A 25,074-nucleotide genomic window follows, 5' to 3' on the forward strand; every position below is an offset into this window, starting at 1 on the left:
CCTTCTCCTGTTAGCATTTCTACATTTCTTTGGGGAAAGCCTGTGGCAGCGTTACAGTGTGCCGTTTTTAATGAGGCTTCCTGCCATGCAGTTTTCCACACTAGGTACTGCCCCCATGATAGCACAGCTTTACATAGCCTTTTCCAATCTTCCGGCACTAGATTCAGCCCCGCTACTGATTCCAACATACTAATTGTAATTTGGGCCTGTGGACCATATGTAGCCACTGTCTCCTTAAAATTTTTTACTGTTTTGAAATCCAGAGGTTGGTGGAACCTTTGTCTATTTTGGTCCTATAGTACAGGGAAGAATTGTGAGACTGCTGAGGTTTCCTTAAGGGGGGTTTCTTCTCCCCACGGTGAAAAACCCATCTGATTTATAGCATGAGATAACTCCTCCCAAGGATACTTTGGAGGATATAGGGGGCAGGCTGCTTGAGGGGGAGCGGCTGCCTCCAGGAAGGGATTGGTATTCCTTCCCGATATAACTGTGTCCTTGATGCTCTTTCTAATTCCTCCCCAGTAAGCCCCTCCTCCTCTTCTTCCTCTTCAGGAGAAGTTACACTTAGTTGTTTCTTTTTCTTTTCCAGACACATATTTCCTTTTTTAACTAAAGTTATTATTTTATCTTTTTTAGATGTTAGACATTCCTTAATGAGCTGCCACATGGGAAAAGTACCTCTAGGTAATGGGGATTGCTTTTCTGCTTTAATAAGATCCTCTTTATCATGTTCCCATTGTGGAATATTTAGGACTCCCTCTTCCAAAAACCAAGGACTAACCTTGGCCAGTGTAGTTACATATGCTGTTACAGTAGATCGTTTCATGGCAGTTCCATTAGCCTTAAGTACATCTTGTATGATTCCTATCATTTGATTTCTAGACACTTGTGACCCCATCCTAGAGTCACGAGACCTTCCTTTACCGGGGCTATGCAGACTCTCTTCACCAGGGTTATGTGGCCTCCCTTTACCGGGGTTATTTCCTACAGTTCCTATAACTTACCTAAAGTTACTTAGTTTTCCTATAGCTTACCTTAAGTTTCTTACATGGGAGGACACAGAAGGAGGAAGAAGCTCCCCGTGCGGGCCACCACTTGTTGCGTCCAGCGGAACCGGCGCGGAGAAAGGAGACACCACCAATCTTTAGTTGACCAGATTTATTGTGTCCTCCCTGTTTTTCTGCCTCCTTTGTTCTGCCACTATCTCCCTTCTTCTTCCTTCTCCCTCTCTCCTCCTCCAGGCTCCTAGCTTATCAGCCAATTATAGCAAAGCTTTCTCTCACACAGGAGAGCATACAGAGGAATGTCAGCATAGCACTATATGAATCATGAGCTGTTCACGCATGGCATGATATTAGATAGTCAATCCTAGAGCCTGGCGTCAACACGTCATAAGTCTCCAAGAAACTAGTAGGCAAGCAACCTTTATGTGTACTTCCTTATTTTGGTACCCAGTGCTTTTTGGCTCATTGCCAGGCGCCATCTTGTCCAAGACGGCCCTCAACACCCAACACTTGCATGAGAATAGTCATCAGGATGCATGTGCACATGAAGGAAAGTGCCAAGATGCATGAGCAGAGTCAGCACGATGCATGTACATACCAAGGAGAGTGCCCAGCACATGCATGTGAAGAGTCATCAGGATGCGTGTAAACACCAAGGACAGTGCCCCGCACATGTATGGAATACTCATTAGGATGCATGTTCACACAAAAAACAATGTTCAGCACATGCATGAGAAGAGTCATCAGGATGCATGTGCACAACAGGGAGAGTGCCCTGTACATGCATGAGAAATGTCATCAGGATGCATATGAAAGCCAAGTATGTGCCCAGTACATACATGAGAAGAGTCATCAGGATGCATGTCCATACCACGTACAGTGCCCAGAACATGATTGAGAATAGACATCAGGCTATAAATGCACACCAAGGATAATGGCCAGCACATGCATTAGAAGCGTCATCAGGATACATGTACACACAAAGAACAGTGCCCACCATATTCATGAGAAAATCATCAAATTGCAAGGGCACACCAAGGACAATGTGCAGCAGAGGCATGAGAAGTGTTATCGGTATGCATGTACACACGAAGGACAGTGCCCAGCACATGAATGAGAAGAGACATCAGGCTGTAAGTGTACACCAAGTATAATGCTGTGCACACGCATTAGAAGAGTCATCAGGATACATGTACACACCAAGAGCAGAGTCCTGCATATGCATGAGAACAGTCATCAGGGTGCATAGGAACACCAAGTGCAGTGCCCAGCACATGCATGAGAAGAGTCATCGGGATGCATGTACACAGCAAGACAGTGCCCAGTATATGAATGAAAAGAGACATCAGGCTGTTAGTGTACACCAAGGACAAGGCCGAGCACATGCATGTAAGAGTCATCAGGATACATGTACACACCAAGAACAGTGCCCACCATATTCCTGAGAAGAGTCATCACGATGCATGTGCATACCAAAGACATTGCCCAGCCCATGCATGAGAAGAGTCATCAGAATGCATGTGCACACCAAGGACAGTGCCCAGCACATGCCTGAGAAGAGTAATCAGGATGCATATGAACAAAAAGTACAGTGCCCAAGCACATGCATGAGAAGAGTAATCAGTATGCATGTGCACTCCAAGGGCAGTGCCCAGCATATGCATGAGAATAGTCATCAGGATGTATGAACACGACAAGAATAGTGCCCAGCACATACATGGGAAGAGACATCAGGATGCATGTGCACAGCAAGGACAGTGCCCAACACATGGATGAGAAGTGTCATCAGGATGCATGTACACACCAAGACAGTGCCCAACTCATGCATGAGAAGTTATCCATATACAAGCACAAAATATAGTGCCCAGCAAACACATGAGAAGAGTCCTCATGATTCATTTACACACAAAACACAGTGCCCAGAACATGCATGAGAAAAGTCATCAGGATGCATATACACACCAAGGACAGTGCCCATCACATGCATGAGAATAGTCATCAGGATGCATATGCACACCAAGGACAGTGCCCAACACATGCATGAGAACAGTTATCAGGATGCATGTGCATATGAAGGACAGTGCCCAGCACGTGCATGAGAAGAGTCATCAGGATGCATTTGTACACCGAGGACAGTGCCCAGCACATGATGAGGAAAGTCATCAGGATGCATGTAAACACCAAGGACAGTGCCCAGCACATGGATTACAAGTGTCATACGAATTCTTGAACACACCAAGGACAGTGTCCAGCACATGCATGGGAAGAGTCATCAGGATACACGTGCACACCAAGGACAGTACCCAGCACATGCATGAGAAGAGTCATCAGGATGCATGCACGGCAAAGACAGTGCCAAGCACATGCATGAGAAGAGTCATTGGGCTGCTTGTGTGCACCAAAAATAGTGTCCTGCACATGCATGAGAAGAGTCAACAGGATACATGAACACACCAAGGACAGTACCCTGGACATGGATGAGAATATTCATCAGGATGCATGTGCACACCAAGGACTGTGCCCAGCACATGCATGAGAAGAGTCATCAGGATGCATGTGCACACAGAGGACAGTGCCCAGCTCATGCATGAGAACAGTCATCAGGATGCATGTGCACACCAAGGACAGTGCCCAGCACAGGCATGAGAAGAGTCATCAGGCTGCAGGGGTACACCAAATTTAGTGTCCTGCACATGCATGAGAAGAGTCATCAGGATGCATGTACCCACCAAATACAATTTCCACCACATGTGAGAGAATAGCCATCAGGCTGCATATACTCACCAAAGACAGTGTCTTGCACATGCATCAGAAGAACCATCAGGTTGCATGTGCACACCAAGGACAGTGCCCTGCACATGCATGTGAAAGAGTCATTAATGACTGTCACCCATGAAACAAAATGAAAATTTTGTTACCTCTTCCAGGATTCTCAGAACAAGAGTGGAACAACCACCCATGAGCATGGACTTGGGTGATATGGAGAGGGCACAGGATGGAGAGTTACCTCCATGTGACTGAGGGCTCACAGAAATGATCAGGAAAACCGATCAGAAAAGTTCAGACACAGTGAAAACTTGTTATGGTTTAGATATTAGGTGTCCCCCACAAGCTCTTGTGTGACACAATGTAAGAAAGTTCAGACGTAAAATGATCAGGTCTTGAGAGTTTTATTAGGGTTCACTTGGTCATAACTGCAGACATGTAGGTTGTGTCTAGAGGTATTGTGTCCTCCAGTCGTACCTTTGGGGTTTATATTTTTCCTTGGTGAGGTTTAACTGGTTGATAACTGTAGGCTGTTAGCATGTGGCTGGAGGACGTAGGTCACTGGGGACAAGGCTTTGGGGTGTAAGTTTTCTCCTAGGTGACCTAGTGCTCTCTCTGCTTCTGATGGTCCTGTGCTAAGCTGCTAACTAAAACACAGCTATATGCACAAGTCTGTCTATGAGCCTTTAGTTGGTGAATGTATGTACCCTTAGAGAGGCACATAACAGTATCTGTCTATAGTTTAGGGAGCCCAAGACTCCAAAATCCAGCTCAGAGAGCCACTGATGATAAAAGCCAAGGATGAATTCCTCAGTAAAGTCAACTACCACTCACAGTATTCAACCCAGGAATTGAACAGGGCAATAAACAGCAACAACAAAAGTGTATATAGCATTTGTCCCCAAGGCAAAAAGAGCTTGTTTACATATTACATGTGAGGAGAATAATTAGGGGTGTGAATAGCTGTGCTTTCTAGGAGTCACATGATTTTCCATATCTCTGCAGAAATAAAATTAAAAGAAAATGATAAGAGTATAGCAGATAATTCTTTGTCCTAAGTACAGTGATCATGAAAGAGCTGTCCCTGAAGGAGGTTAACCTCCCCCCCAGTTCGTGCACTTTTGTAGACCCTGGTCACATATGGTGTGGACACTTGAAATGTGGAGGATACAATTTTCTTTCTTTCTTTATTTTTTTGGACAGCTGGGTATTAAATCCAGAGCCTTATGCATGCAAGGCAAGCACTCTACCAACTGACCCACATCCCCAGTCAGAGGATACAATTTCCTATATGCTGAAAATATAAAATACGCCCAAGATTTGACAACTTAGAGTGAAAAAAAATAGAAATGTACAGTGATAATTTCATGTATAAATATATAGACAAGATAATGTCAATAGCATAACAAATATTATTACATTAATATCAATGTATACCCCAACAGATGATGTAAAATATCATTTGCTTTAAATTGTTCATAATTAATTTCACCATTTTAATATTAACATTGATTGAAATCTTTTCAATTAAATATAAATACTAATAATGTAGTTGTTTATAATCATCAATATATTATTTTAATAAATCTTATTGTTGAATGTTTGACTAGAAAACTTAAATTGCATATGTGTCTCATACTTCTGTTGGCCAGCACTGCTCTCTCGTGCTCCAGTTGGCTTGGGAGAAGCCATGCAGAGCAGCAGGGTCAGGCAAGCTATTTCTTCCTGGAGGAGAATATCTCACACACTCTTCTCATGGCACCCAGCACCTCCTTGTTCCTCAGGCTGTAAACAATGGGATTGAGCATGGGAGTGAGGACACTGTAGAAAACTGCAAGAATCTTGTCTTCTTCTGGTGAGCGGAGATTCTTGGGCCGAAGATAAGTGTAGACAAAAGGTGCATAGTAAAATGTCACCACAGTCAAATGTGTGGAGCACGTGGTAAAGGCCTTTTTCCTTCCCTCTTTTGAGCGCATATGGAAGACAGCAAACAGGACCCGTCCATAGGAGGCAGTGATGCCAAGGAAAGGGAGGAGAAGAAACAGAGTTGTGCTCACAAACACCATGTACTCATAGACCCAAGTGTCCATGCAGGCCAGAGGCATCATAGCTGGGATGTCACAGAAGAAATGATTGATGGCCCTGGATCTGCAGTAAGGAATTTGAAAAGTGTAGATGGTGTGTGCCAAGGAGTTGATGGCACCCAGTGTCCAGGATCCCAGGATCAACTTCAGACACATGATTTTACTCATGCGGATGGGATAGTGGAGGGGGTGGCAGATGGCCACAAAGCGGTCATAGGCCATGGAGGCCAGGAGTAAGCCCTCAGAACATCCCATGGTTATAAAGAAGAAGATCTGCATGGCACACCCCAGGAAGGAGATGCTCTTCTGTCCAGAGAGGAAGTTGGATGCCATCTTGGGCACAGTGGAGGAGATGTACATCAGGTCCATGAGGGAGAGCTGGCTAAGGAGAAAGTACATGGGGGTGTGGAGCCGGGGGTCCAAGAGGATGAGGGTGGTCATTCCTGAGTTCCCCAAACAGGCGAGGACAAACACAAAGATGATCAGGAGCAAGAGAAGTAAACCAGTTTGGTTTTGGGGTAACAACCCCAACAAAATGAAATCATTTGAAGTTTGGTTCCATTTCTCCATGAAAATGCACTGCTTTAATTTCCCTGAGAGAAAAACAAAAGTAAAAACTAGCCACTAAACCTGAAATGAAAGAGAAAAGGAAAATAAAAAAGGAGTCGACTTTATTATTGATTAGAATGAATTGCTTTTCCTTCATCAGTGTACCTTTTCTGGAAGTGATTTTAAAATCTGAATTGATTGTTCATGTTCCAATCTCTCCTAGTAACAAACTCTGCATGTCATAGACACACATAGGAAATACAAAGTCAAGTACCATCGGGATAAATGGATAAAGAAAATGTGGTACATTTAAACAATGGAATCTATTCAACCATAAAGAGGAATGAAATTATGGTATTTGCTGGTGAATGGGAATTAGGAACTATCATGTTCAGTGAAATAAGTCAATCCCAAAGAATCAGAGGCCAAATATTTTCTCTGAAATGTGATGCTAACACTCAATAAGGGGTGTTGTTAGGGATGATTAGAAGTATTTGGATTAGATAAAGGGGAATGAAGGAAGGGAAGGATATGTGAATAGGAATGATACTAGAATTAAAAGGACAAAATGTTTCTATGTGCATATATGAATAGAGGAACAATGAATTTCCATAATATGTACAAATAGAAGAATGGGAAGTGACTCTCCATATGTGCATATATATATATATATATACATATGCATACACACATATATATACACATATAATGCATATATACACTTTCTACGGTCTTGTATCAATAATATGAAAACATACCATATGTATAAAACACAAATGGGGTAGTTCCTGACCCTGGCAGGAAACTTAATCAGGACTAATAACTGGTCTCAGCACCTGAGGAAGCCAGGGGACTGCTTTCCGTCACCTCAACCCAGCACCCATGTTTACCACAGGCATGGTATGTGGACTCAGTGTTCCTGTGAGCTTGACGCTAGGTACTCAATGACCTTCCCCCTTCCACATCTCTCATTTCGTATCTCCCCTCCACAGATGTCACTACTGCAACTCAGTAAACTGGGATCTTCTCTCTAGGACGGTCCTGCTCACCTTCTACAAGACAATTCTCTCCTGGGCTTCAAGTGTGTCACCATGTATGATCATTGTTCTTGAACTATAAATGTGTTCTGTGTCCTACGAGATCACCCCAATCATAATGTGCTTCTTCCCTAATAAAGGGTCCATTCTCTGAGGCCCTACAAACCCAATATCCAACAGCTAGATATTCTCTTTACTTTGAGTAAGCCAATGGCCCGTGTAAAGGTGACAGAGTAAATAATGCACATGGCTTTCATGCAGTTTGCAACTAGAAGTGGTGTGATAAAGGAAATATAACATGGGTGTGGACAACAGACCCACACACTCACATGTTCTTTCTATACATGAAACTTCACAATTCCATAACTTCTCTGAACTTTTCTCACATGTTAATGATTTTTGTTTGCCCATTCATAACACAATACTGTATATTTAGACAATAACCCCCTCATTTTCCAAATACAAAGGGCAGAACTCACTGGCGTGGAGAATGACATTATCAAATGCAGCTGTGCCTGGGATCAGACTTGGAATCTGCATTCCTACTTCACATTTCTATCTTTCAAAATGCCAAACTGAGTAACTGATGAAGACTCACTGTGTGTAAATTCATTCATTCATTCAATTCAATGTGTGTAATTACTACTCTCCTGCAAAACATGTTGAAGTCCACATTCCATCCAGGTGAAGGCACACAGAGCTCAGAGGGGATGATGGCCTGCTCTCCTAGACTGTGCGTGGTCTTCCTAGCAGCAGGCAGGAGGGTCAGTGTGCAGCTGAGCTGCTCAGCTGGGAAGGAGCATGGGCTGCATCTGCCTTAGCTGTCCTCTCCTTAGTTAAGTGTATAGGAGAGTCACAAAAGTCAGATGCTCAGCATCGATAGTAACAAAATGAAAAACAGTAAAAAATGAGGTAATTTACCTTCCTTGATACTTTTTTCTTACTTCTTATACCAAGGTCATTACTTGGGAAATTTCATCTCACCCCATTACTTCCTTTCTTTCTCCCTTTCTACCCTCCCTCTCTGGCAATTGTTCTGTTATTCTTTTGCTCTCCCAAATGTGCATAAAATGTATTTTAGCATTTCTTTTATTTCCACTATATGTGCCTGACTTCTGTCCTGATTGTGGTTTTAGAGTTTGTATTTAACATGTTTTGACTCTTCCATCAGAAAGCAACAGTGAGGCCAGATCCAGTCTCAGATGGCAGTTTTGGCAGTCCTCTTGGATTATTGATATTTCCTCAGCAAAGAAGAGCAATTAATACTTTGATGATATTATTATTCTCCATTGGTAACTTAAATTGTTGCTTCATGTAACTTTGGTTGACAGGAATAAAATTTTGAAAGAGAGCTAATCATAAAACCAGGAATGCATCATTAGCTCTCTGCAGTCATCACATGCTGAGAATGAAAATACATGCTCAGGCACCCACCAGGAGCATGGAATGATCCCAGGTTCCTCTGCTTCTAACAACTTTGAGTAGCAAGAACTCATTACCTCATAGAAAAATACAGAAGATCACATCATCATTGACACACTCACCCTTCAAAACGTGTTCAGTGCTGCTGATTTGTGGCAGTGCTGCAGGTATCGACTTGCTTCAGTGGTTAAAGCACACAAGGTTCCACAATCTGGAGTGCATGCTTAGTGGGTGACAAGACCACAGAGCAGCAGCTCACACATGTGCTGTGAGGTGTGTGGACATCAGTAAGAGCAGGCACAGGAGAGCAGGGGGAAGGACAGAGGGACAGCTGGGCAAGGCACTGAGAACCACTCCAGGAGGTGCCCTGGGAGCCTCAGGCTCTGGAACACTCTGCACAGACTGAGCAGCAGGACCAGCCCTGGAGGAGCCTGCCTGTCCTCAGCACAGCACAGAGACAGAGTGCTCTGCAAGTTCCAGGCTCCAGGGCAGGTGTGTGGGAGGAAAGAGGACTGGAGTCTGTTCTGCACCAGGTGAGAGCCAGTGGGTGTGCATGAGTCAGGATCCTGAAGATTACAGAGGGGACTCTGGCTGAGCAGAGGTGAGAGAAGGAGCCCTACAGAGGCTGGGCAGTGGGCAGTGAGGAGAGTGGGGCTGCCCTGGGTTTAGCAGAGGAAGCCAAGCCTGCTAGGGAGCCCTGAGGCCTGGGCAAATCAACAGAGCTGGGTGCTGCTTAGGGACATGGGGAACCCACTGAATCCTCTATTTCTGCCCCCGGCTCAGGGACTATTGCATAGGAGTCTCAGCACATCTGCTGAGTAACTGAGCCAAATATAAGCCTCACAAGTATATTAGTAATATAGACCAAACTAACAAAATGTGTCTGAATCATTCTACACATCAATATTTAACAATCATACCCTGGCCTGTAGGGCATGAAGCCTCTCGGGGTGCTTTCCTCCTTTCTTTGTTTAGTCCAGGTTTAATTTAAGAGGAGTAAAGGTGCCAGCAGCCTTGGCAGTGCCAAATCCTGAGTCTCCTGTAAATTCACATTTTTCATGGGTCTTTAAGTTTGAAGGGAGGTTTTTACATGTATACTATCTGTTGCCTAAATTGGAGTTCAGAGTATGATATGAATGGTTTGATGGTCATTACTACAGCACTACATTTCTTACCCACACTGAAAGCTTTCATATTGTCAGGCAATCAATGAAGATAGTAATTTTCAGAATTCTGTACATCTGGTATTTGAAATTTCTAAGATCCAGGAGCTAACCAGAGGGTCTATTTCCATCTGTGAACAGTGATTTTTTTTCTTAAGGGATGCATCCTTATTTCAAGCATCATAGTTACATAAAGCATCACCCTCTTGGTTATAACTTGGAGAGTGTTGTTCCTGTGACTTCAGGTGGGTCTAAGATCTGTTTCCCTCTTGATCATGATACAAGGCAAGAGTTTAAATGTATAGAGTTCAAAACTAACCTCAGGTGACAGGGTGTCATACATGTAGAAGTATCAAGTGTAGAAAGCTGATTGTCTCTATAAGTTGTAAGGAAAAGAATTTTTAAAGTCTTGTACACACTCATTGCTACACTAATCAGGCAATGGTTGAGCCTCCACTCACTCAGTCCCATCAACCTCAGGTGAGAGCTGAGGAGATGGATCAGTGAGCCCTGTGTGTCCAAAACACAGTGGTCCTGAAGGTGTGTCCATCTCCCCTCTTCCTCCCATACTTTAAGCCCTGAAGACACGCAGATCCAAAGAAAATTTATGATCTCAATTAAAGTCACACCCCTGAAGGGTACCCCAGGGTAGAATTTTAATAGGTGCACATCAATTCCTTTTACACTTAAGATCGTTCTGTTTGGACCTTGTTAAGGAACAACTTCTTCCTTGGTCAACAGAAAGTGTGTCCTTATGATGGGAAAATCACACTTCAAAAATATCTCTCTTGTTTAAATCTAGCCAAAATCAACTCAGTATAAAAATATCAGTGTGACTCACCTCCTCTGAAGTCCTTGAGTTGGCATTTTGAGAGAAGTAGTCTCATAGTTAAAAGTTTACCTGCTGAGAGTTTATTGAATTCTTCAAAATAGTTAAACCCTGAGCCATGCCCACCCACATAGTCTGCCAGGATAAGCAGCTAGGTCTGCACTTTGCAGCAGCTGGGATCTCACTCAACTCTCCTGATGTTAGGAGCCAAAGGCACCAGGAAGGAATCCTCAGAACACAGTCAGGGCCCACTGCTCCCTCCTCTACCATCGTCTTTGTGCTCAGTTCACAAAGCCCTTCATCTTCTGAAGGGTTCCCTGTGTTATTATTTTTTTCATAATCTTCATTTGCTATAACATTTTTCAAGCCAAAATAAAGCAAGATATGTCACACTTACTTCCTCAGGTTCCACAGGGGGACAGAAGGAGGAGCTGTGGCACCTGGTGTGCAGGCCCTTCCTCCAGCAGACCTTACATGGCCTCCCGTCCCTCTAATTGATCCCCAATGTCCAAGCCCACAGGGACAGGAGCCTCAGCCCTTTCACCAGACTTTCCTATGTGGAAATGAACTCAGCTCAATCTTAGAGCAAATTCTCCCACCTGGTCAGATCTGCATCTTTGGCCTGCTGCCCAGAGTTAGTCTCAGGAGGGAGGAACCCAGTTATTCCAGAACAGGATGGAGAGCTGTAAGGGGTATTAGGTAATGTTCACCCAAATCCTCTGGTTTCTAAGTTAGAGATATAAGGAACAATATGAGGCAGGCAGCTCTAGAAGTGTTCAGCTGAGTAATGACTCCGTTAGTAGCAGGAGCAATTACTTCCTACAGTCTAGGTTCCAAAGGCATTTATTGGTGAGTGTGACTAAGTTACATTATGCTCTGATGAAATACTTTCTTTCTTTGGGGACAGACAGATGGCTAGTGAAATGACTCATGCACTCATCAGTGCTATTAATTGAAACAGACTCAGATGTCTTGTGTGAAAATAAGGCCTTAGACTCAGAGAGACCAGTCCAGTCTCCTAAATTCACCCTGACTAGGAGATGGAGCTAGAAAATCTACAGGAGACATTAGTTTGTTGCCACATCCTTAAAACCAGACTAATTAGGGGACTATTCTAGAAGTGATGGTAGTGTGCTTGCCAGGTCTCAGTGTCTGTTGCAGGGTCAGAATGGGTAGATGTAGGATCTCTTACCTTCTCACTCACTCCATGGGTTATAAACCAGACAGGTGTGCATTTGAAGGTTTTTGGGATCTGTATCTTTGTCCTTTGATCTTTTATCATAAAAAGAGATGACAGGCCACTGCTTCTGGACCCTGTAGACCACCCACAACCCGTGACTACTTGGTGCCCAATCTATGGCTCCCCAGCGTGCTTAGAGGCTGGTGCAGACATTTTGAATTATCCCTGAGGGTATGGACACCATCTTTAGGTGGGGCAGCTCCCATCCTGAGACACCTACAGGAGACTGGGAGCCCTTTGACAAGTATTACACTCACATTGAGATACTGAGGACTGAGGTTTAAGAGGTGGATGATTGTAAACCACAGATTTTTTTTATTTTTTAATTTTTTATTTCTTCTTTTTTTATCACTCTTTTCCTTTTATTTACCTCTTTCCTTGGAGTCCCTTTCTTCTTTTCTCAGGCCTAAGATCAATTTGTTTTGATTTTGGTCTCACTCTTCCCTTGAATAGATTCCTCTGTTTACTCACTTCTTATCCCATTAACCATTACATTCTACACCCCTCCCCATCCTGTTCATCCACCACTAGAAGATGTAGAGCTCATTGCAAGCCTATTGGCTATACTGTGGATGAAAATGGAACTCATCCTGTTTGTTGCAATACTGTTAATGTCTTCATAGGGGCTATCTGGTGTAGGGCTGCATGTTTGTATTGGGTGCTGCTGATATTCATATTCCCCTCAAAGGAGAGGTGTTGGAAACCTGCAGGGTCACAATAAGCCTACAGAAGGGAAGCTGCAACCTTGCATCTTCACTGCTAGAAGGAAATATACAGAAACAATATGAAAAAGCAAGGGAAGAAAGTGTCCCTAACAAAGTAAGATGCTATTTTGATAGAATCCAATGAAAACATGGCAGTAGAAATGACAAAAAAGGAGACTAGAATCTGCATACTTAAAATGATATGTGAAGCAAAAGATGAGATAAGAGAGCAAATGTAGGCAATGCATGATTACACCAATAAACAATGAGAAGAGCAAATGCAGGAAGCAAAAGAGCACTTTAATAAAGAGATAGAGATTTGGGAAAAAAAACAAACAGAAATCTTTGACATGAAAGAAACAATAAATCAAATTAAAAACTCAATAGAAAGCATCACCAACAGAATAGATCTCATGGAAGACAGACTCTCAATGAAGACAAAATATTTAGTCTTGAAAATAAAGTTGGCCAAACAGAGAAGATGGTAAGAAATCATGACCAAAACCTCCAGGAATTATGGGATATAAAGAAAAACCAAATTTAAGATTGATCAGGATTAAGGAAGGCACAGAGATACAAACCAAAGAAATAAGCAAACTGTTCAATGAAATAATATCAGAAAACTTCCCAAACCTGAAGAATAAAATGGAAAATCAAATACAAGAGACTTACGGGACATCAAATGTACAAAATTACAACAGATTCACACCAAGGCATATTATACTGAAAATACCTCCCATACAAAATAAAGACAGAATTTTAAAGGTGTGAGAGAAAATTATCAGATTATATATAAGGGAAAACAAATATGGAAATGAGCAGATTTCTCAACCCAGGAACTAGAACCTAGAAGGACCTGGAACAATATATTTCTTTGAAAGAACATGAATGTCAATGAAGAATCTTATACCCAGTAAAACTAACCTTCAGATTTGATGATGAAATAAAATCTTTCTAAGATAAACAAAGTTAAAAGAATTTACAAATTGAAAGCCTGCACTACAGAACATTCTTAGCAAAATATTTCATGAGGAGGAAATGAAAAACAACAATACAAGTCAGCAAAGGGAGGAACTACCCTATAGGAAAAGTCAATTAAGGGAGAAACCAAGTCAAGTTAGAAACTAAAAATGAGCCAAAATGACCAGGCATACAAATAATATTACAATAATAACCCTGAATGTTAATGGACCAAACTCATCAATCAAAAGACATAGATGGGCAGATTGGATTAAAAAGAAAAACTCACCTTCAAGAGATTCATCTCATAGAAAAAAAATCCACTGACTAAAGGTGAAAGGATGGGGAAAAACATATCATGCACATGGACTCAGTAAAAATGTGGGTGTTTCCATCCTAATATCAGATAAAGTGGACTTTGAACCTATGTTAATCAGAAGGGATGAAGGACATTTCACACTACTTCAGGGAAATATAAACTAGCAAGACATAAGGATTTTAAATATTTATGCCCCAACAATGGGGTATCTATGTACATCAAACAAACCATTCTTAATATTAACACCAATACTCCTCAAAATATTCCAGGAAATAGAATAGGAGAGAATCCTCCCAAACTCATTCTATGAAGTTAGTATTACTCTGATACCAAAACCAGGCAAAGACACAGAAAGGAAAGAAAACTTTAGAACAATATCCCTGATGAACATAGATGCAAAAATCCTTAACAAAATTCTGGCAAATCATATACAAAAAAGTTTTTAAAAGACAGTGCACCACAATCAAGTGGGATTTCTCCTGGGGATGAAAGGTTGGTTCAATATCTGGAAATCAATAAACATAATTCAGCACATCAATAGACTTAAAGTTAAGAATCATATGATTATTTCAATGGATGCTGAGAAAGCATTTTGTAAAACACAGTACCCCTTGATGCTCAAAACACTAGAAAAAATAGGGATAGTAGGAACATAACTCAACATTTTACAGACTACCTATGCTAAACCCATGGCCAACATCATTCTAAATGGAGAAAAACTGAAAGCATTCCTTCTAAGAACTGGAACAAGACAGGGATGCCCTCTTTCACCACTTCTATTCAACATCATCCTTGAAATGCTAGCCATAGCAATTAGACAGACCAAAGAAATTAAATGGATACAAATAGGAAAAGAAGAACTCAAGCTATCACTATTTGCCAATGACATGATTCTATATTTAGAGGACCCAAAAACTCCACAAGAAAACTTCCAGAACTAATAAATGAATTCAGTAAAGTAGCAGGATATAAAATCCATATGCATCAAGGATATGCATTCCTATTCATAAGTATTGAATTATCTGAAAGAGAAATTAGGAAAACCACTCCATTCAAAATATCCTCAAAAAAAAAATAAAATACTTGGGAATAAAGCTAACAAAAGAGGTGAAAGACCTCTAAACAATGAGAACTACACAACAACCTAAGAAAGAAATTGAAGAAAATCTTAGAAGATGGAAAGGTCTCCCATGTTCTTGGATAGACAGAATTAATATTGTCAAAATGGCCATTCTACCAAAGGTACTATACGGATTCAATGCAATTCCAATTAAAATCCCAATGATTTTCCTCATAGAAATAAATAAAGCAATCATGTACCTCATCTGGAAGAATAAGAAACCCAGAATAGCTAAAGCAATACTAATCAGAAAGAGTGAAGCAGGAAGTATCACAATATTAGATGTTAAACAATACTACAGAGCAATAGTAACAAAAAAATGCATGGTATTGGCACCAAAATGGACAGTTAGACCCATGGTACAGAATAGAAGACACAGAGACGAACCCACAAAAATACAGTTACCACATTATAGACAAAGAAGCCAAAAACATACAATGGAGTAAAGATAGCATATTCAATAAATGGTGCAAGCAAAACTTGAAATCCACATGCAGTAAAATAAAATTAAACTTCTATCTCTCACCCTGCACAAAACTCAACTCAAAATGACTCAAGGACCTAGGAATTAGATCACAGACCCTGCACCAAATAGAAGACAAAGCAGGCCGAAACTTCATCATGTTGGCTTAGAATCAGACTTACTTAACAAGATTCCCAAAGCACAAGAAATCGAAGCAAGAATCAATAAATGGGATGGATTCAAACTAAAAAGTTTTTTCTCAGCAAATGATACAATCAATAAAGTGAAAAGAGAGCTTACAGAGTGGGATAAAATCTTTTCCACATGCACTTCAGATAGAGCACTAATCTCCAAAATGTATTAAGAACTTATAAAATTTTACATCAAAAATACAAAGAACCCAGTCAATATATGGGACAAGGAACTGGACAGACACTTCACAAAAGAAGATATACAGGTGATCAACAAATATATGAAAAAGCATTCAACATCTCTAGTAATTAGAGAAATGCAAATTAAAACAACTCTCTGATTTCATCTTATTCCAATTAGAATGGCTATTATCAAGAATAAAAATAATAATAGATCTTAGTGTGGATGTGGGGGAAAAGGCACACTTTTACATTGCTGGCGGAGTTGCAAATTGGTGCAGTCACCCTGGAAAGCAGTGTGGAGATTCCTCAGAAAACTTGGAATGGACCCACCTTTTGACCCAGTTATCCCACTCCTCGGTTTATGCCCAAAGGACTTGAAATTAGCATACTACATTAACACAGCCACATCAATGTTTGCAGTAGCTCAATTAACAATAGCTAGATTGTGGAGCCAACCTAGATGCCCTTCAACAAATGAAGAAACTGTGGTATGTATACACAATGGAATATTATTCAGCCATAAAGAGGAATGATATTATGGCATTTTCAGGTAAATGAATGGAATTGGAGATTGTTGTACTAAGTGAAATAAGCCAATTCCAAATAACCAAAGACTGAATGTTTTCCCTGATAAGTGGATGATGATATATAAAGGGGGTGGGAGGGTTGGGGTGAGAGAAGAGTGCAGGAACTTTAGATTACATGGAGGGAAATGAGAGGAAGGAGGGGGCAGGGTATGAAAGATGGTGGAATAAGACAAACATCATTACCCTATGTACATGTATGATTACATGAATGATGTGAATCTACAACCACAGAAATGAAAAGTTGTACCCGATTTTTTGTCAAAGAATAAAAATGAAGTCTGTAAAATAAAAAAAAAAAATTAAAACAAAGACGTGACAATGTTATTCAATGAGGTTTTATTCCATCAACACTTGTGACCAGCACCATGGAAACACACAATGTACCAAACTCAACAAGTGGGTTCTGTTGCTTTGAATTTGGGGTTGGGTAAGGCAAAGGTACACAGGGCTCTTATTTGTCACTGTCACTGCTCATTTCTGTGCCCAGCTCTGTCTTCCCTTTGCATGTCACCCAGGGCCTTTACCTGCACGATGCCAACTCAGCTAACCCCACCAGGCTTTGAAATCCTTGAGGAACAACAACACATGGAGGAAGAAAAGAGCAGGTCAGGTTGACTGGACTCTGCTGTAAAATAGGAGCAGGAACCTCAACTTGGCCCTGTGGTGTGTCACAATACGGTTTTTGTTTTGTTTTGTTTTGTTTGTTTTGCTTTGTTTTGTTTTGTTAGTCCCAAGTATTGTGCCCAGGGATGCTTAACCACTGAGTCACATCCATAGACATTTTTTTAAATATTTCATTTTGAGACAGGCCTTGCTAAGTTCCTGAGGCTGGTCTTCAACTCCTGATCCTCCTGCCTCAGCCTCCCAAGCTGCTGGAATTACAGACGGGCCATCCACACCCAGTCCCTCACAATAACTTATGGGTAAGGAGTTTTGAGAATGTGATCCAGGAGGGGATCCAGAGTGTAAGAGAATACTGTGCATGGGGTACCTTTGTGCCCAGGACTTAGAGCAGGAAATTCCTCACCCTTAATGGGAAGGAAAGCCTGGGTTTCCCAGGGGGAAGAGGTCCTTGTGAAAAGACTTTGCCAGCACAGGGGCACTTGCTGTGACAGGCAGTCCTCAAGAGAATGGCATGAATGTCATGCTGACTTTGGGAGTGTGGGAGGCCCGGGAAGGGACACAATGGAGCTTGTACAGATGAGTCCCAGATCTGTGTGCTGACAAATGACCAGTAAGGGGTTTGGGAACAGCAAGATTTAGAATGGTGACATTTTGGAATGGCACATATAAATGGATCCTTTAGGAATGTGATTATTTCCATATGTTCTAAGTGTTCAATTCAGTATTGTGTCATTTTATGAAGACCCAGTAAGGAGTTCACGTATTTGCACTTTTCCGGATATGCCAGTTCTCTGTCCAGCCCCTGTGGTAGACTTCATGGGTCTCTTGAGAAAGTAACCCTGGTGATAGAGTCATTGCAAGAGCTCATTGACCCTACCTTAGACTAAATGTGTATTGCTTTGTGAGATGGGCATTTGCTTTGGAGGTTCAGGGACAAAAGTCATGTTTTAGATATGAGGGGTCCAGTCCCTCAGATCTCATGGGTGAGACAATGCAAGAAAGTTCAGAGGTGCAGTGACTGTGTTATGAGAGTCCTCACCTGACCAGTGCATTGATCCACTGATAGGAAGGGGTCACTGTTGCCAGCAGGGTTTGGCTGAAGGAATTAGGTCACTGCAGGTTGGTTTTGGGGTTTATATTTTGTGCCTGGTGAGTGGAGCTCTCTCTTTACTTCCTGATTGCCATGTTCTGAGCTGCTTTCCACCATCATTTTCTGCCTCACATGTGGACCCGCAGCTACAGAGTCAGTCAACCATGGACTGAACCTTGAAAACTGTGAGCCAACAACTTACAGTAGGTAAGCTATGGAACCAAACTAGAGGTCCTTCAACAGACGAATGCATAAAGAAAATGTGGTGCATATCCACAATGGAACATTACTCAGTCTTACAGAAGAATTATATTATGAAATTTGCTGGTAAATGGATGAAACTGAAGACTATCATCCTTAGTGAAAAAAGCCAATCCCAAACAAACAAAGCCCAAATGTTCTTTCTGATATGAGGATGCTAACACACAGTAATGTGTGTGTGGAGGAGGTTAGAATACAAATTCATTGGATTATACAAAGGTAATGAAGGGAAGCATGGAGTTGGGAATAGGAAAGACAGTAGAATGAATTGAACATCGCTTTCTCTTGTGCATATAAGAATATACAACTAGTGAAACTGCACATCATGTACAATCAGAAGAATGGGATCCTAATTAGAATAAGTTTTATTCCATGTATGTATAAAATGCTATACTGTGATGTATATTCAAAAAGAATTTTTTAGAAGTTCAAAAAAACCACTGTGAGCCAAAATAAACTTTTTTTCATCTCCCTTGTTCTTATCAGGTCTTTGGTCATGACAACAACAACAAAAGTCTAACTAGTACATACCCATATGGTATGCACTTACTGAATTTCCATATTTTGAGTAGAGTATCTGACTTAGATAAAATGTAAGTTCCTGTGTGGCTATAAAACCTTTTTTTCTTACTGAAATTAAAACAAAGATGGTTTTGTACCATACATTTTCAAATTTCTTGCAAAGCATTCTAGTCATAAATAGTTGTCTCACAAAGTCCTAGACTATAGGTCACTAGCAACTCTTCAAGGAACTGCACCAGCAGTGCAGGAAAGCAGCTCGTTATCTCTAAGCCCATATTTTGTTCCCCTTCACATCTGTTGATGGAACTGCCAAACATGACCTGAAGACGGGCTTCACAGAGTAGCTCTGAATACATGCTTCCTTGTTTGACAGCTCCCTCAAAGGCATGTGCACATCCCCTTCCTGATAAACCTGTGAATCTTTCCTTGGTTCTTCAGGCATACCAGAGAGCACCCAAGCCGGTGCACCAGCATCCTAAACTTCTACCCTATTCTCTATCCCCAGGTAAAATTATATTTGTAGACTCATCTCTCAATTGTCTTTGTTTTTCTGATTGACTTTCATACTGACATTCCTACAAAGGTCAGAGATAATATAATTTTTCTTACCAGTAACCTTACTACCAGCAAATACAGAGAACTCCAAGGCCATCAGAAATGATTATATAAAATCTTTGACCTAGATTTTCCCATCACCTTCCACTCCCTTCATTTCCTTTGTCTAATTCAATGAACTTCTATTCTTCCCTCCCCTGCTTATTTTGTATTAGCACACACATAACAAAGAGAAAATTGATCTTATGTTTTTTGTGATTGGTTTATTTCACTTAGCATGTTAGACTTCAGTTCCATCCATTTACCCACAATTGGAATAATTTCATTTTTTATGGCTGAACAATATTCCATGGTGTTCATATGATACATTTTCTTTAATCTTTCATCTGTTGAAGGGCACCCAGTTTGGTTCCATAGCTTAGCTATTGTGAATGGAGCTGCTATAAACACTGATGATGCTATTTCACTGCAGTTTGCTAATTTAATATCATTTAGTTATATTCCCAAGACTGAGATAACTGGGTTAAATGGAGGATCCAGTTCAAGTTTTCTGACAAATCTCCATACTGCTTTCCAGAGTGGTTGTACCAATTTGCAGTCCAACCAGCAATGTATGAGTGTATCATTTCCCCCACATCCTCGTCAACACTTATTGTTACTTGTATTCTTGATACTTGCCATTCTGACTATAGTGAAATAGAATCTCAGTGTAGTTTTAATTTGCATTTTTTAAAAATTTTGTTTTATTGTAAACAAATGGGATATATCTTATTTCTCTGTTTGTACATGAAGTAGAGGCATGCCATTTGTGTACTCATATATTTACACAGGGTAATGGTGTTTCATTTATTCTGTTATTTTTTCCTTCCCCCCCAACCCTCCCACCCCTCTTTTTCCTATATACAGCCTTTCCTTCCTCCATTCTTGCCCCCTCCCACCCCCCATTATGTGTCATCATGTGCTTATTAGTGAGATCATCCATCCTCTGTTTTTTTTGATATTGACTTATGTCACTAAGCATGATATTCTCCAATTTCATCCATTTGCCTGCAAATGTCATAATTTTATGATTCTTTATGACTGAGTAATGTTCCATTATATATATACCCCAGTTTCTTGAACCATTCATCAATTGAAGGGCATCTAGGTTGGTTCCCCAATCTGGCTATTGTGAATTGAGCAGTTATGAACATTGATGTGGCTGTACTTCTTGTAGTATGCTGATTTTATGTCCTTTGGGTATAGACTGAGGAATGGGATAGCTGGGTGAAATGGTGGTCCCATTTCAAGCTTTCTGAGGAATCTCCACACTGCTTTCCAGAGTGGCTGCACTAATTTACAACCCCACCAACAATGTATGAGTGTACCTTTTTCCCAACATCCTTGCCAACACATATTGTTCTTGATAATCGCCATTCTAATTGGGGTGAAATGGAATCTTAGGGTAGTTTTGATTTGCATCTCCCTTATTACTAGAGAAGTTGAACATTTTTTTCATATATCTGTTGATTGCTTGTAGATCTTCTTCTGTGAAGTGTCTGTTCATTTCCTTAGTCCATTTGTTGATTGGGTTATTTGTATTCTTTGTGTAGAGATTTTTGAGTTCTTTAAAGATTCTGGAAATTAGTGCTCTATCTGAAGTATGAGTGGCAAAAGATTTTCTCCCACTCTGTAGGCTCTCTCTTCACATTGCTGATAGTTTCCTTTGCTGAGAGAAAGCTTTTTAGTTTGAATCTATCCCAGTTATTGGTTCTTGCTCTTATTTCTTTTGCTATGGGAGACCTGTTAAGGAAGTCTGACCTTAAGCAGAAATGTTGAAGATTTGCACCTACTTTTTTTCTATAAGATGAAGTGTCTCTGCAGGGTCTTTGGTAGTATGGCCATTTTGACAATATTAATTCTGCCTATCCAAGAACATGGAAGATCTTTCCATCTTCTAAGGTTTTCTTTAATTTCTTTCTGTAGTGTTCTGTAGTTTTCATTGTAGAGGTCTTTCACCTCTTTTGTTAGATTGATTCCCAAGTATTTTATTTTTTTTCAAGGCTATTGTGAATGGGGTAGTTTTCCTAACATCTCTTTCTGAAGATTCATCACTTATGTATAATAATGCATTAGATTTATGAGCATTGATCTTATATCCTGCTACTTTACTGAATTAACTTATGAGTTCTAAAAGTTTTCTGGTGAAATTTCCTGGTTCCTCTAAGTGTATAATCATGTCAGCAGCAAACAGGGATAGTTTGAGTTCTTCTTTTCCTATTTGTATCCCTTTAATTTCTTTGGTCTGTCTAATTGCTCTGGCTAGAGTTTCAAGGAGGATATTGAATAGAAGTGGTGAAAGAGGGCATCCCTGCCTTGTTCCACTTTTTAGGCAGAATGCTTTCAGTTTTTCACCATTTAGAATGATATTAACCATGGGCTTAGCATAAATGGCCTTTACAATATTAAGGAATGTTCGCACTATCCCTATTTGTTCTAGTGTTTTGAGCATGAAGGGGTGCTATATTTTATCAAATGCTTTTTCTGCATCTATCGAAATAATCATGTGATTCTTGACTTTAAGTCTGTCAATATGGTGAATTACATTTATTGATTTCCGGTTGTTGAACCAATCTTGCATCCCTGGGATAAAACCCACTTGATCATGGAGCACAATCTTTTTAATATATTTTTGTATGCTAAATTTTCTTGAGAATTTTTGTGTCACTGTTTATTAAGGATATTGGTCTGAAATGTTCTTTCCTCGATGTATCTCTGTCAGGTTTAGGTATCAGAGTGATATTGGCTTCATAGAATGAGTTTGGGAGGGTTCCCTCCTCTTCTTTTTCATGAAATAGTTTGAGAAGTATCGGAATGAGCTCTTCTTTAAAGGTTTTGTAGAACTCTGCTGAGAACCCATCTGGTTCTGGACTTTTCTTTGTTGGTAGGCTTTTGATTACTTCTTCTATTTCATTACTTGAAATTAATCTATTTAAATTGTGTATGTCCTCCTGGTTCAGTTTAGGTAATTCATATATCTCTAGAAATCTGTTGATGTCTTCAAGATTTTCTATTTTGTTGGAGTATAGATTTTCAAAATAGTTTCTAATTATGTTTTGTATTTCATTCAAGTCTGTTGTGGTATTTTCTTGTTCATTCCGAATTTTGGTATTTTGAGTTTTCTCTCGTCTTCTCTTTGTTAGTGTAGCTAAGGGTTTATCAATTTTGTTTATTTTATCATAGAAACAACATTTTTTATTTTGTCAATTTCTTTGATAGTTTCTTTTGTTTCAATTTTAATTGATTTCAGCTCTGGTTTTAACTATTTCCTGTCTTTTACTACTTTTGATGTTGCTCTGTTCTTTTTCTGGGGATTTGAGCTGTGGTATTAGGTCGTTTACTTGTTGATTTTTTCATCTTTTATTGAATGTGCTTTATGAAATAAATTTTCCTCTAAGAACTGCTTTCATAGTGTCCCAGAGATTTTGATATGTTGTTTCTTTGTTCTCATTTACCTCTAAAAATTTTTAAATTCCCCCCCTGATGCCTTCTCTTCTCCATTCATCATTCAATAGTGTATTATTTAATCTCCAGTTGTTCGAGTAGTTTCCATTTTTTTTCTGTCATATATTTCTAATTTCAATCCATTATGATCTGATAGAATACAAGGTAGTATCTCTGTCTTCTTGTATTTGCTAACAGTAGCTTTGTGGCATAATATATTGTCTATTTTAGAGAAGAATCTGTGTGCTGCTGAGAAGAAAGTGAATTCGCTCTTCATTGGATGGTATATTCTATAAATGTCCATTAAGTCAAAATTATTGATTATGTTATTAAGATCTATGGTTTCTTTGTTCAATTTTTGTTTGGAAGATCTGTCCAGTGGGGAGAGGGGTGTGTAAAAATCACCTAGTATTCTTGTGTTGTGGTCTATTTGATTTCTGGAATTGAGAAGGATTTGTTTGATGTATGTGGATAAGTCACTGTTTTTTGGCATTGGTATTTATGATTGTTATGTCTTGCTGATTTATGCTTCCCTTAAGCAATATGAAATGTCCTTCTTTATCCCTTCTGACTAACTTTGGCTTGAAGTCCACATTATCTGATATAAGGATGGATACTCCAGGTTTTTGATGAGTCCATGTGCACGGTATGTTTTTTCCCATTCTTTCACCTTTAGTCTCTGGGTATCTCTTTCTATGAGATGAGTCTCTTGCAGGCAGCAAATTGTTGGATCTTTCTTTTTAATCCAATCTGCCAGTCTATGTCTTTTGATTGATGAGTTCAGACCATTAACATTCAGAGTTATTGAAATATGATTTGTATTCCCAGTCATTTGGCTCATTTTTGTTTTTTGACACGACTTCATTTCTTCTTTATTTGGTAATTCCTTTAGAGTCATTCCTCCCTTTGCTGATTTCCATCATTGTTTTTCATCTCTTCCTCATGGAATATTTTGCTGAGAATGTTCTGTAGTGTAGGCTTTCTTTTTGTAAATTCTTTTAGCTTTTGTTTATCATAGAAGGATTTTATTTTATCGTCAAATCTGAAGGTAAGTTTTGTGGGGTATAAGATTCTTGGTTGGCATCCATTGTCTTTCAGAGTTTGAAAAATGTTCCAGGCCCTTCTAGCTTTCAGGGTCTGGGTTGAAAACTCTGCTGATATCCATATTGGATTCCCCCTGATTATAATTTGATTCTTTTCTCTTGCAGCCTTTAAAATTCTGTCTTTATTTTGTATGTTATGTATTTTTATTATAATGTGCCTTGGTGTGACTATGTTGTAATTTTATATACTTGGAGTCCTATAAGACTCTTATATTTCATTTTCCATGTAATTCTTCATATGCAGGAAATTTTCTGGAATTTTTTCATTGAATAGATTGTTCATTCCTTTGGTTTGTTTCTCTAAGCCTTCCTCAATCCCAATAATCCTTAAATTCAGCCTTTTCATGATATCCCACAATTCTTGTAGATTCTGCTCATGATTTCTTGCCATCTTCTCTGGTCAACTTTGTTTTCAAGATTAAATATTTTGTCTTCAATGTCTGAAGTCCTGCCTTCCAGGTGTTTTGTCCTATTGGTTATGCTTTCTATGGAGTTTTTAACTTGGTTTATTGTTTCCTTCATTTCAAGGATTTCTTTTGTTTTTTTTTTCAGTATCTCTCTTTATTCAAATGATCTTTTGCTTCCTGTATTTGCTCTTTTAATTGTTGAGTCGTGTGATCAGGAAACCTGCATTTGCTCTTTCATCTCTTCATTTGCTTCTCTGATCACTTTAATTACATATATTCTGAACTCCCTTTCTGACATTTCTGCTGCCATGTTGTCATTGGATTTTATTGTTGTAGCAGCTAGGTTTATTTGGGACATTTTCTTCTCTTATTTTCTCATATTGGTCAGGTATCTACCCCTCTAGTAGT

The 25,074-nt window shown here is 39.9% G+C and overlaps 1 protein-coding gene across 1 annotated transcript; it reads right to left on the reverse strand.

Annotated features, from left to right (window-relative positions):
- Positions 1-5,485: 5,485 nt before the first annotated feature.
- LOC124973552 (olfactory receptor 2L13-like) lies at positions 5,486-6,424 on the reverse strand. Its single transcript, XM_047537426.1, has one exon. The coding sequence runs from the start codon at positions 6,422-6,424 to the stop codon at positions 5,486-5,488; it is 939 nt and encodes a 312-aa protein (XP_047393382.1).
- Positions 6,425-25,074: the final 18,650 nt, after the last annotated feature.

Source organism: Sciurus carolinensis (genome assembly GCF_902686445.1).
Source record: "Sciurus carolinensis chromosome 19 unlocalized genomic scaffold, mSciCar1.2 SUPER_34, whole genome shotgun sequence".
Taxonomy (NCBI): Eukaryota; Metazoa; Chordata; class Mammalia; order Rodentia; family Sciuridae; genus Sciurus; species Sciurus carolinensis.